Source organism: Trematomus bernacchii, unplaced genomic scaffold, assembly GCF_902827165.1.
Source record: "Trematomus bernacchii unplaced genomic scaffold, fTreBer1.1, whole genome shotgun sequence".
NCBI classification, from domain to species: domain Eukaryota; kingdom Metazoa; phylum Chordata; class Actinopteri; order Perciformes; family Nototheniidae; genus Trematomus; species Trematomus bernacchii.
This window is the reverse complement of record NW_022987559.1, coordinates 243,436-256,103: the sequence shown is the minus strand read 5'-3', so window position 1 is coordinate 256,103 and position 12,668 is coordinate 243,436. Positions and strand designations below refer to the sequence as shown.

Below are 12,668 nucleotides of genomic sequence, written 5' to 3'. Positions count from 1 at the left end.
CAATTCATTCGTTCAAAAATAATTTCGAAGCGCTTTCGCATCTGAGACTTTTGGTCACTGCAAGCTTCCGTAGCCCTCCTAGTGGAAGAATGGCTGGCTGGATGTGGCTCCGCTGTGTTTTAGGGCCTCATTTGCAACGAATTCACCGTTCAACGGACCCATCTCGACCTGAAGGCAGAGCTGGGAGGAGGGTAGGGATACCTTTAATGTTTTGCATTTGTCTGAGAACAGCCGACTGTGAAAACCGAGCAGTATTGGATCTGTTAGCATTGATGTAGCTACGGCTGCGTCCCGGAAGTGTCAGGTGTTTGTTATTGAAACCCCTGCTGTCACTGCACACAGTACAGCCGGGGCTTGTTAATGAATGAAATTACATGATATTCTTTATTTTAAATACATATTAATCTTTGTTTCCTCGCCACAGTTATATCTAGTCTAGCTGAAGATTCATAAACTGATTCCCTCAATGGCATTAACCTGGTTATGCTAATGCTAAGTGTGAAGCAGGTGAGAGGAAACTTAAAAAAAAACGAAATGAGAAAAGCTAAGCAAGAATGAACAAATATGTTAACTTTGAAAATACAACTGTAAATACTGTGTGTAGCTAAAATGTCTATCACCATGTCTCTTCAAAAGGCTACAGTCAATGCTAATTGCTAGCTCACGTTAGCTCCCTGAAAGGCAACTATGGTTACTACAACATAAGTTAATGTAAACATATTACCCTTATAGTTTTTTTGAATTTACAATACAACACGTGTTGTTTATCTTCTACTGCTGATATGTCTATCTATACATTTGATGGTTCTATTTCTATATGTTTTTATTTAACTAAACTGTCATTACTATGAATTATAAAAAAGACGATGGAAAGACATAAGATTGGAGTCATAGTTTGTTCGAAAAAGACAATAGAAGATGGAACAAAAGACAATCTGTTTCTATTAGTGTACATTTCCTCACTGTTGAACAAATAAAGGACTTCTTATACCGTTGGGAAGAGCAACCTCTGCCCTGAAGGAAGCATCAGAATTTAACTTGTAAAGGTTGAGGGTCCACAACAATAATCTGGATCTTCTGAGATTAACCTCACTTCCTATCGGGTGCTGAAGGTCATTAAGGGTGTATAATGTGACCAGTTATTTCACAGCACAACTTCCCAATCATTTTCCAGCTTTTCCTATTTTCTAGACCAAGACTGCCAAAACATCATACCTTTTGAACTTGAAATGATCAACTGTTAATTTGCCTTTTAGTATCTGTATTTGCACCCTATTTACAATAACCTTCTGGTCTAGGAGAGTGTCCCAATACATATATATTGCTTGCTTTACTCCAACTAAGTTACCCTCTATCACAAGATGCAGGGGGAAGAGGCTTCTTTTGCAAATGCTTCCTATTAGTAGGAATAATTCTGGATTGGAGTTACAGCATTAGATTTCATTATTACATGCTATATCTACTTAAATTCATAGCACTTTAACTATTTTTTTGATTTCTATATTAACATTTCACTTCTATTTTCATGTCCCCTTAGCCTACGAGAAATTGTAGTTCCTACCTGGCATTGTTTCACAAGAGACGGGTACGAGAGTAACAGAGTCGGAGTAATATTTGCAACAGTAGATTCTGCTATGAACCAAGAGAGAGTGAACTTGGGTGTGCATGGTCCTGTATTTGTATCAAACGCATGAACAAGTATAGCCTGCTAATTACCCACAAACAAAAAGGATTGAAGAAAGCTATCAACCACGAAAGGAGATTTACAATATGAACATTTTTATTCCCTCGCAACAGGGATGGAACTACCAACCAAGGAGTCTGGAGAAACACTCTGACAGCATCCTCAGCTGGGTCAGTATAGCTGCATGATTGATAACATTATATGGAGAAGATTAAGAAGTTTTGTCAATTAAAGCTTGTGTTTTCTCCGTCCAGGCTTCAGCACTGTGGTCTCTGTCCTACTACAGCTCTCCTCTCCTCCTCTGCTATCTGTACAGGAAAGGTAGGCTGTATGAATTATGTCTGGTGGGAAATACAGGGTGACTTCTCTGCTTTTTACTGCGGTCATGACTAAAAAATATTAGTATTCAATGTGAGCATATGCCGCTTTTCCCTATTATTCTTTTTGTTAAATTGAATAGGTTTTTGTTTTGGACTGTGGGCCAGACAAAACAAGACACTTCAAGATGTCACCTTGGGCTTTGAGTAACTGCGACGTGGGAAATTATTCACTTTTCTCTGATGCTTAAAAGACCAAATTTCATTAGCTGTGACAACGAGTGGTTGTAGAAAAGTAGACAACCTTTACAAGGACTGGGTGGTAATTTCACTATTATAATGTATGAATTTCAATTTTATTTTGCATACTTTTGGCACATTAGGTTAAACTTATATATACTGTATAAGGCATATCAAAAAATATCCAGGTTAGTGTCATGATAATAATTCTTAGTTATTGCCCAGTCCTTCTTCCATGTTAAAAAACAAAATACAGCTATGGAGAAATTGCAAATTGTATTTATTTCCCATTTCTCATGCCCTTAGACAGGGTTTGTATCCAAATGTAATCTTGACATGTTTCAGAAGAAGTCTTTCTCAGAAGGTTTGGTGGGTGACAAATGTCAAAGAAAAATCATTTTTTTATGGATGACATTTCTCCTTCCATTAAGGAAGAAAAACTGCCACTGGGGGGATGTTCTCTGTTCTCCTACAAGTGGGATTAATATAAAGTTAATCAAGTGAATCATCTAGAAAGACTGTGCCGCAATAGAAATTAAGTGCTTGAGGTTGTGTGCTACTCCGTAGTGTATAATTGAGCTCCTGATATTGATTTATGCATATGGTTGTAGGGTAGTTGTCAGACTGTGAATCTTTGGATCGGTGCCCGTTAATGAGGCTCAGGTTTAGCAGGGAAAGAAGGAGTGGGGGGGGGGGGGGGGTGTGTGTATGTCTGTGTCACTGTTGCTCTTTGTATTTGTAGGCTACATCTGCAGCAGTAAGCTGGTTCCAGTGAGTCAGTATGTGGGAACAGTGCTGGTGTGCCTCCTCGGAGTGGCCTGTCTTAGAGGTAAGGATTTCCTCTGGCAGCCAGGCAATGACTAACACAATTCAATCATCTTTTAGATATGACTAAATATGCTCTATATTTCACATGCCAAAAAGATTTATTGACCAATGAGTCCGTTGCACAAGTTTTACACTCTCATAGCATACCAGACGGACCCTTGAGGCTTTGCAGCAAAATGTTGTTTGTTACATGTTTACTAAGCCTATGTCTGTCTCTGTTTGTGCCGTCTTCCCTCCTTCTATCCTTTTCTCCCTTAGGGTTGGGGAGATGGAAAAACTCTGAGTATCTTCAGTTCATCTCCATTCTTGACGAAAACAAGGAGAATCACACGCCAGCAAACAAAGTGAGGTTTTGGCACCTCATCAGGATTTGCTGTTGGAATTAGTATATCTAAGTTTTGGGGAATAATGAGACACAATGATAATTTCTTACTTATGTTATTACCATTATTAATACCTCAGAGCTGTACTGAACTCAAGGGACATATTTTGTGCTTTCCGTGTAGAAAAAACTGAGATGCTTCGACTTTGACTTCTCGCACTGGCCTTCGGATTTCAGCTGGTCAGATGTCAGCAATCCGTACGTTTCTGCTCTTCTATTTATTTGCACTTTCAAACGTCCATGTGTCTGCTTCAATTCCAGTCTTATCAGGGTCATTTCATTATGTGTATACATGCACTCAAAGCACTGTGAAGTACATTGGATACATTCATACACTGAATGTGAAATGCCTTGAGGCTCATCTGTTTCATTGTAAGCCTTTGATTGTGTTTGACAGAAAACTATCCAAGGCTGGTGTCTCTCTGCTGAAGCCGGAGCCCCGGTTGAGAGGAGCCGCAGACAGCGTCCTGCACTCTGTGCGCACTCTGCCGTGCCACATCATCAGGTGTGTATGAAGCACCATCTAAACGCTAAGGCAGACACGACAGATTTGTTCTGAATCAGAAACAGGTTTATTACCAGGTAGGTTGACACGTACGAGGAATTTGACTTCGTGGTGCATACATAACGGTAAAACAAAATTTTTAAAAACAGATAGAGAACTAGAAAAATATTTAAAATAATAAAAAATATAGTAAAATATAACAGTATTTACATAGAAAGGGAATGGAATGAAATATGGAATAAAAATTGGCAGTAATACAAAAAGAAAACAGATATTGTTGTACATTGTGTGTTTAATGTAAAGTCTACGATGTGGCTGAGGTTACTAATAAAAGCGGTTTGCATCTTATTTACCATTTATTCACTCTTATAAGATAAGATAAGAAGTACTTTGTTGATCCCAATTTGATAAATGTTTGCATTGCAGCAGCATAAAAAGATATTGTACATTAGAGAAATTAAAAGACTAGAAATCTAATTTCTCAAATAGAAATAAAATAGCATTTAAAAAAAGTAGAAAATATACATGTTGAAATACAAATCTACAGTAACAAAATATAAAGCAGGATATTGTATATACATTAAGGGTGTGAAGAATGGAATATTAAATATTGCAGGAAACTATAAAGTACTATTCCAGTACACCATCTAAAGCAGGGGTGTCAAACTCAAATACACAGTGGGCCAAAATAAAAAAATGGGTACTAGTCGAGGGCCGGACTGGTTCAATGTTTATTACAGAACTTATTGAAATGAACTTATTGCACATATTAAACCTGGAACTAACAAAGCTTAAATTATTGCCTATTACATTATATTATAAACATTAAATAATCAGTTGCATTCATTTCTTATGGCTCTATCTGCAGCTTCATTTCTTATGATTACATTTTTCCACAGGCCAACAACAGCTTCAAGAAAACAATTCCCCTCAAAGAACAAACCAAACATGCCCTGTTGTCTCAAGAAAAAAAGTGCAGAAGGAAACATCCATGTAAACTCAGTGTGCTGCTCTGTGATGCTAGTTCAAGCCAGATACTTGGCATCTCATCTTGGGGGCAAGTTCATCAATGTTTGGGGTCAGGCTCTGAGCTGAGGAGACCCTCAGGATTGAGTGAAGGTGTGCGTGCAATATACCGGCGGGCCAGATCTAATAGTAATTAGAAATTATCCTGCGGGCCGAAATTAAATCCACCAAGGGCCTGATTTGGCCCCCGGGCCTTGAGTTTGACACATGTGGTCTAAACGCTAAGGCAGACACTACAGATGTGTTACTAATAATATAAGCGTTTTGCATCTTATTTACCGTTTAGTCATTCTTATTTTACCAGGAAACTAAAAAGTTCTATTCCAGTATTGCTCATGAAGTCCATTTTGTTCTTCTCTAGTTTTCTCATTGTCCACTCGTTTGGGAGGAGGATGCTGTACCCGGGCTCTGTGGGTTTACTGCAGAAAGCCATGAGGCCCATGCTCCAGCAAGGCCAGGCCAGGCTAATAGAAGAGGTACAAACACACACTAACACTAGAACTGTCTATTTTCACTTCAATAAATCATCATTCTCTGTTGATATCGGCTTTTCTTGTCACAGTTTGATGGCCAGAGGAACAAGCTTGTGGCCTGCGATGGCAATGAGATCGACACGATGTTTGTGGACCGGAGGAGGGAGGGGGGACAGAAAGGCCAGACCCTGGTTAGTGGCTGCACTCATTTGTTGTTTTTGTGCCTTGGGCTTGCTCCAGGTTTGTAACAAAATGTGTCTCACATTACGGGTGGCTGTTGAAATGTTTGAATTCTGCCACAGGTCATCTGCTGTGAGGGGAACGCAGGCTTCTATGAGGTGGGCTGCATGAACACTCCACTGGAGGGTGAGGATCCTGTACTTCACAAGATTTAAGATGTTTCATCACGCTAAAGCACAATTTGTATCCTATATGCATTTCCATTAAACGTGTTTGTGTGCGCTGTAGGGGGCTACTCTGTGCTGGGCTGGAACCACCCTGGCTTTGCAGGCAGTACGGTAAGCAGGGTTTTCACATTTGGTACTGAATCAAAATCAAATCAAATGTTATTTATAAAGCCCAATATCACAAAACACATTTGTCTCAGTGTGTACATGGATGACTGTGTACAAAAATACAATTACAACTTAGAAAATCCACTTGCCAAAATGGTATTGTGAAGGTTAAATTAAATAAAATAAAAATATTGGACCCGGAGGATGTTCAAGGCAATCTGAGCTGGTTTCAAAGAAGAGGAGCTACAGTCTTAAAGTCAGAATGAGTAGATTTGTCCGGTATCCCTTCCTACTGACAATGTACGTTAGTGTGGGACGAATAAAGATATTCTGATTCTGATTCTGATTGGATCGAAGACACAATCCAGTTAGTTTGGTGATGTTCAGTCTAGCTGGCTAATGGGTATAGTGTTGTGTCCAGCTGGAGAATCAAGCGGAGCTTTCCGAGCTGTCGAAACTATGCTTTGGAAACGTCCCAAACACATCAAAATAAAATGTCTGTGTCGTCTCTGAAGCTCACGAGATCCAAAGAATTATAATGTTACCGTGGTGTGTGCAAATGTAGTATTGTGACATTTAGTTTTTGTCGAGAAACTTGAAAAAATACAATTGTTTAAAGGAGCAACAATTAGAGAGGGATTTATGACCTGTTTAACATCCTGCTAAAATGCGAAAAGAGTAAACGTTAAAGTACATTGTATTATTTAGATTTATTTGTATTTATTACAGTGGTATAGAAATTGGTATCCAGAAATCATGGAATTGTACTGATATTGATAATGACTACAAATGTGTATCATGGCGGGCCCGGCGCCACGAGGGGCAAAAGGGGGCATTGCCCCCTCAGTTGTCTTATTTGCCCCCTCACCTTGAGCATCATTCATCCATCGAAAAGTAAAATAAATGTCACAATTATTAAATAACTTTAAATCATTATTTCCCCCACAATACACGTTACTATGTCTAGATCAGATATGTAGGCAGGCAGTCAAGCAACGTGTAAAAAAGCCTCAACCCCAAGTGAGCTTGTAGTCTTAATTAATGTTAGCGTGTGTGCTTAGCTGTAAACACAGTCGGATGGGTGACCAAAACTTCTACTAAAGAGTTCTCATGAACTAAGTTTCTTGGGTTCTTGTCAGAAATGTGTTCTAGGTGGTCTAACTCTATTTAGTCTAAATTATGTTCCCCTTAATTTCCCCAAAAGTAGAGTCCGGGTTCTTATGGGTTAAACTAGCATTAACTTTAAGTGTATGCCTGTGCTTCACATATTCCCAAAAAACAACAGGAGATGTTGAAACTCTAGCTAAGCTCCCCTGGTCGATATTATCGCTGTTGTAAATCTGTCAACTCTTTGGGAGTGTGTTGTTTTGTATGTGGATTGAGTGTTGCTGTTATGTTTAATAATGCATGGATAATATAGCTTTTTCTTTTTTACTTGTATCTTTCTGCCAGGGAGTGCCATTCCCCCAGAATGAGGCCAACGCCATGGATGTGGTGATCCAGTATGCAGTGCACCGGCTGGGCTTCCAGCTCTCCGACATAGTGGTGTACGCCTGGTCCATAGGAGGGTTCACAGGTACACCGAGACCACAACCATACATGAAGAGCACTTTGATATAGACTTGTGGTGCAGGAATAAGTCCTAAAAAACGGAAATGAGTCAGCATTATATCCGGTTCACTCTTGAAGAAAACAGTTCTTTTAACATGCTTTTGGTTAGATACCAGAAATATATATGTGCTTTAGGTTTTCACGTTTTATTCTACGACAAATATGTCAGTAAATACTTCACTTGGTAATGTCTGAAGTTTCTATGTGTCATAAAAACGGTGGTTGCTAACAAGTGGCTAAATTAGACTACCAAACTTCATCACGTAGAACATTAGCCGCCTTTAGCTTAGCGCTGTTGGTGCAACTGTGATGTAGTTCCTTTATAGACAACGTTAGATTTGACTTATGGCGATTCAATTAACTCTTCAGGAGATTATTTTTGCGATTATTTTGCGGTACAAAAAAGTATCAGACGTTTTTCTTACCACAGAACTTATTTTCTGCTGTTAACTAATATTTAAATGAGTATCCCACTGCATTTGGTAAAGGCTAACTTCCGGTGAGTCTTGCAAAAATCCGTCCTCGTTGGCACCACATATCTTTCTGATTCTGATCATCCTGTAATCTTCACTTTGTCTATCTCTCTGTTTCCTGTCACAGCCAGTTGGGCAGTGATGTCATACCCAGAGATCCAATCAGTGGTGCTCGATGCCTCCTTCGATGACCTCCTGCCTCTTGCCCTCAAGGTCATGCCTGACAGCTGGAGTGAGTCTGAGGGGTTAAAGGTCATACACTGCATTATTTGTTTGCAACAAGTGGATTTGTTTTAACAACTGAAATACCTTCTCTCAGGACCGTTGGTACAACACGCAGTGAGGCAGTACATGAACCTCAACAACGCTGATCAGCTTCTCAAGTGAGTCACTTCCAAGTCACTCATCATGAAAGTCAAAATCTGCTTCGCTGAACATTACACAACTTATTGGATTGTAATTGTGAAACTAACCTTTGTAGTGGGAGGCGTAGCGCGATGTGATGATGATGATGATTAACACGACTCCTTCTCTTCCTCCAGATATCAGGGACCGGTCCTGCTGATCAGGAGAACCAGAGATGAGATCATCACCACAACGTGAGTCCATCTTTAAATGTCACACTGTTGAGTAGAGCCAGTGTGCTTTCCATTGGGTTTACACAGGCGTCCTGTAAGATACAAATGCTTGGAATAGGATGTTGAATTAGGGCATTGCAACAGCTTTGTTAAGATGTTATCAAAAGTTATTTCACAATTTAAGATTCTGTGAAATGAAGAAAAAAACACTTGGCCTCGACCACTGGGACTCAAATGTTGTGCCCAAATACAATTGGACTTCAAATTTCCGTCTTTCACCAAACTAATACCAGCTTATTGGCCTTGTCATCTCAAAACACTCAGAAATACAGTAACCCCTCTATTCACAAGATTAACCCTGGATATCAAAATATGGCCGACTCTTTTCTCTCTCTCTCTGCCTGCGGATCAGTGACTGAGAAACTCTACATCTTTGAAGAAAGACCAATTAATTAGTAAATAAAATAATCCGGTATCCAGCCCCCACAGGCTTTTCAATTACTGTGTTAAAAAAGTCTGATTTGCTGCAAACATGAGAGGTCCTTGAGCATACATGAGCACACAATTATCAGGCTGATTGGTCCAGATCAGGGATGGGCAAATGGCGGCCAAAAAAATAAATTATTTTATATTTTTTTACTTGTAGTACTGATACCGTCCACTAGACTCCTAGTTACGTTGCGAGCTGCGTACATGATTTCGTTCGGGCAGCCAAATACCGCGAAATAATATGTTTGTGTGTATTGTGTCACAAGAAACACCGGCTGTTGTTATGCCTGCTGTGACGTTAAGTTACCACTTGTAATTATGCCGTTACAAGCTTCAAAGTTGTATTTATCATCTGAATTTGGCGAAACAAGTTTAATATTCTAAAAACCAAGACTTTGTTTATTTGAAATCGGATGAAAACAAACTGTCACGGACCCTGCCGTGTTATCTATGATTACTATACGCTTTTCATTCATAATTTCAGCGGGAGGGAGGGGGAGCGGCGCTGAGGAACAGCAGAGTGCGGGTTGACAGGTGTCTGTGTTGACATTCCCCTTATTGTGCGTCAGCAGAGACAGGCTATAAGTGTCTTAGGTTCAAGTTAGACCACTAATGTCTGGGTTAGTGTCCATGACTTCATGTTTAGGTTCATCTTGATGCACACACATTTTCCGTGCTTTCCAATAGTTTAAAAATAGTTTTATTCCACTGTTAAATAACCTGTTCAATACAAACATGCCACTTAAATTAAATAACATTTATGTGAACTGATATTTGTTTAGTGAGCTTATAAGAGGATGTTCCCTGAAAGATTGTAAAATGTCAATGAAGATGTCAGACTTAGTATATTTGTTAATGACATACAATACATGGAATTGTTGTGTTTGTGTGTTCCCCTGGCGGCCAGTACATAAATGATATGGCCCCCACCACCATCCAAGTTGCCCATCCCTGGTCCAGATGCACGCACGCACGCACGCACGCACACGCACACGCACACGCACACGCACACGCACACGCACACGCACACGCACACACACACACACACACACACACACACACGACCAAATGCACAACTTCCCAGCACTTGAATCATCTACATTGAACAACACATTATCTTGATTAAGTGACTCCTTAATTAGCGCAGAGGGAGGAGGAGGCATTCACTCACTTAGTGACCTGGTAACTGGACCACTGACTCTATTTATAACATGAATCTGCTCACTGTGTGTTGCAGGGGTCCAGAGGACGTGATGTCCAACAGAGGCAACGACCTGCTGCTTAAACTGCTGCAGTTCAGGTCAGTATTCTCATTGTTGGATAAGATCAGTGTATACAGTAAGTACTTGTTGAGTGACGTCATTTCCCTGCTTAGGTATCCAAAAATAATGACAGAAGAAGGAGTTCGAGTTGTAAGACAATGGCTGGGATCCTCCAATCCCATAGAAGAAGGTAAGTGTGACCGCCATTACACTGTTTACCAGAGGTGGAAGAAGTAGCCAGATATTTTATTTAAGTAAAAGTCACGATAACACAGTTAAGAAATACTCAAATAAAAGTCTGACGTACAAAATCCTTCCTCGGTGAAAGTAACAAGTCCAAAATATACCCAAAGTACCAAAAAGCAAAGTACTTACAATTGCCATTTTGGCCGAGTACATATTCTATCACTGGTTCTTTATTAAAGATCCATTAATGGAAAACCATTTTAGTTTAGTTTTTATACTGCAAGGTATATTCATTCATAAAAGTATGTTATAAGTCATTCGTCAATTGAATTATTGTTACAAAAATATGAAGCTGCAAAGTAACTCATCTTGTCAAATAAATGTAATAAGTATTTGCAGTGGAGTAGGAGAATGAATTAGCATAACATGAAAATAATCAAATGTCTCAAAAATCTACTTAAGCACAGTAACTGAGTTAATGTACTTTCCACAACTGCTGTTTACACTTTGAGTTGCCTCAAAACTCAGCTGAACCATTCATAATGTGTGTTTACATCAGGATCTGAATGCATTACGTTGTGGGTTTAATGCGGGAACATGTCCTCTCTCAGCGTCGGTGTACAGCGGCTACGAGGTGGACGATGACTGGTGTGTGTCTGTGCTGCAGTCCTATCACGCTGAAGGAGATGTTTTGTTTCCATGGAGTGTTGGTAAGCCCCTCAGGACCTTTCTCATTTACTAGTCAAACAAACTGCAGACGAAATACTACCCACATACAGGCGGACTATAACACCACTGTTGTGCAATAACACCTATGTGCAATATTTCGTTTCTTACAATTGTTACTACAGGATTAGGATGTTTTATGGTGTGCTTGTGTCTTTTTTTAAAGAGGCCATATTATGCTTTTTGGGGGTTTTCCCTTTCCTGTAGTTTGTTTATGGTCTGTGAAGGCTAAAATCTCTGTAGCTTGTAAACATGTAACAGTAAATGGCCCTTTTAATATGTTAGTCTACTCTTTTGTCTTTCTCTGCATTGTCCTTTTGGCTGGAACAATGTACATTTCCCCCCGACATGGTGTACTTCAGTTCTTTAACAAGGCCTCACACACACACACACACTCTGTTATGTTTTGTTCCAGGTGAGGATATGACAATGGAGGGAAGGAGGCAGCTTGCTCTTTTCTTGGTAAGAATTCAGTTATCGATGCACTTTAATCTCACCTGTTGTTTCTTTCCCGTTGAGTTTAAAGGGCAGAAACCAGATCTCTTTATCACACCTATCCAAGCCTCCATGCCAAGTCTAATTTCCTTTACTCCAATTTTCTCGTTTAAAGAAACACATCACAGCTATTCACTCACAGCGTTTCCTTACCGAGGCTCACTATAGCTGTCTCCATAGCAACCGGCTCACCTGTGCTCTCTGGTTGACTGCAGTAATATATTTTCGCCGCGCTCAGCTTATTGAAGTCATTTAACAAACAAGAGCACTGCCATCAATTACAGCTAATGCTATGCTTTGGGTCCCTGGGTAATCCTCCTGAATCAGGCTTTATTCACCTCCTGTGTGAAGCCTTAAGAGGACAAGGGGACGTTTGTAAAGGCACTGAACCTAATATATATATCAAGTTGTGCACTTTTTGTTCATTTCCCTCCCACACCTCTCATTGTCTATTCCTCCTCCATGCCCGCTGTCTTTTTTTCTTTCTCTCCAGGCGCGGAAGTACATGAGAAACTTTGAAACAACACACTGCACTCCTCTGCCCGCCTCCGAGTTTCACTCACCATGGAGACTGTAGAGAGAGAGAGAGAGATGGACGGAGGATTCAGATGGCCTGTGGTCAGCAGTGTGTTCCTGGCATGGTGTGAACGTACTGTAATCTGTCGCAGATCTCTTCCAACAGTGTGTCATGTATAATGTTGCTGTGATGGCATCTGGGAAGATCTGATCTACTTCTAACCCCCCCCCCCTTCTACCCACACGTGTAAAATATGGTACATGTTTTCTTTTGAGGTTAGTTTTAATCATACTTTTCAGTGTTGGTCTGTTAGGGAAGAAAAAAAAAAGGCATTTTATGAAAACTCACAAGCCACCTTTCA

The 12,668-nt window shown here is 40.0% G+C and overlaps 1 protein-coding gene across 1 annotated transcript; it reads left to right on the top strand.

The window, feature by feature from the left end:
- The first annotated feature begins 65 nt into the window (after window positions 1-65).
- Window positions 66-12,652, top strand: abhd16a (abhydrolase domain containing 16A, phospholipase). The gene is made up of 20 exons (XM_034123989.1): window positions 66-191; window positions 1,798-1,854; window positions 1,939-2,005; window positions 2,984-3,070; window positions 3,328-3,413; window positions 3,576-3,649; window positions 3,849-3,956; window positions 5,344-5,458; window positions 5,545-5,646; window positions 5,758-5,821; window positions 5,924-5,973; window positions 7,423-7,546; window positions 8,182-8,286; window positions 8,374-8,437; window positions 8,597-8,653; window positions 10,359-10,421; window positions 10,497-10,573; window positions 11,181-11,279; window positions 11,711-11,757; window positions 12,284-12,652. Exons 1-20 carry the CDS (start codon window positions 90-92, stop codon window positions 12,365-12,367), a joined length of 1,632 nt encoding a protein of 543 aa, XP_033979880.1. The 5' UTR covers window positions 66-89; the 3' UTR covers window positions 12,368-12,652.
- The last annotated feature ends 16 nt before the right edge of the window (window positions 12,653-12,668 follow it).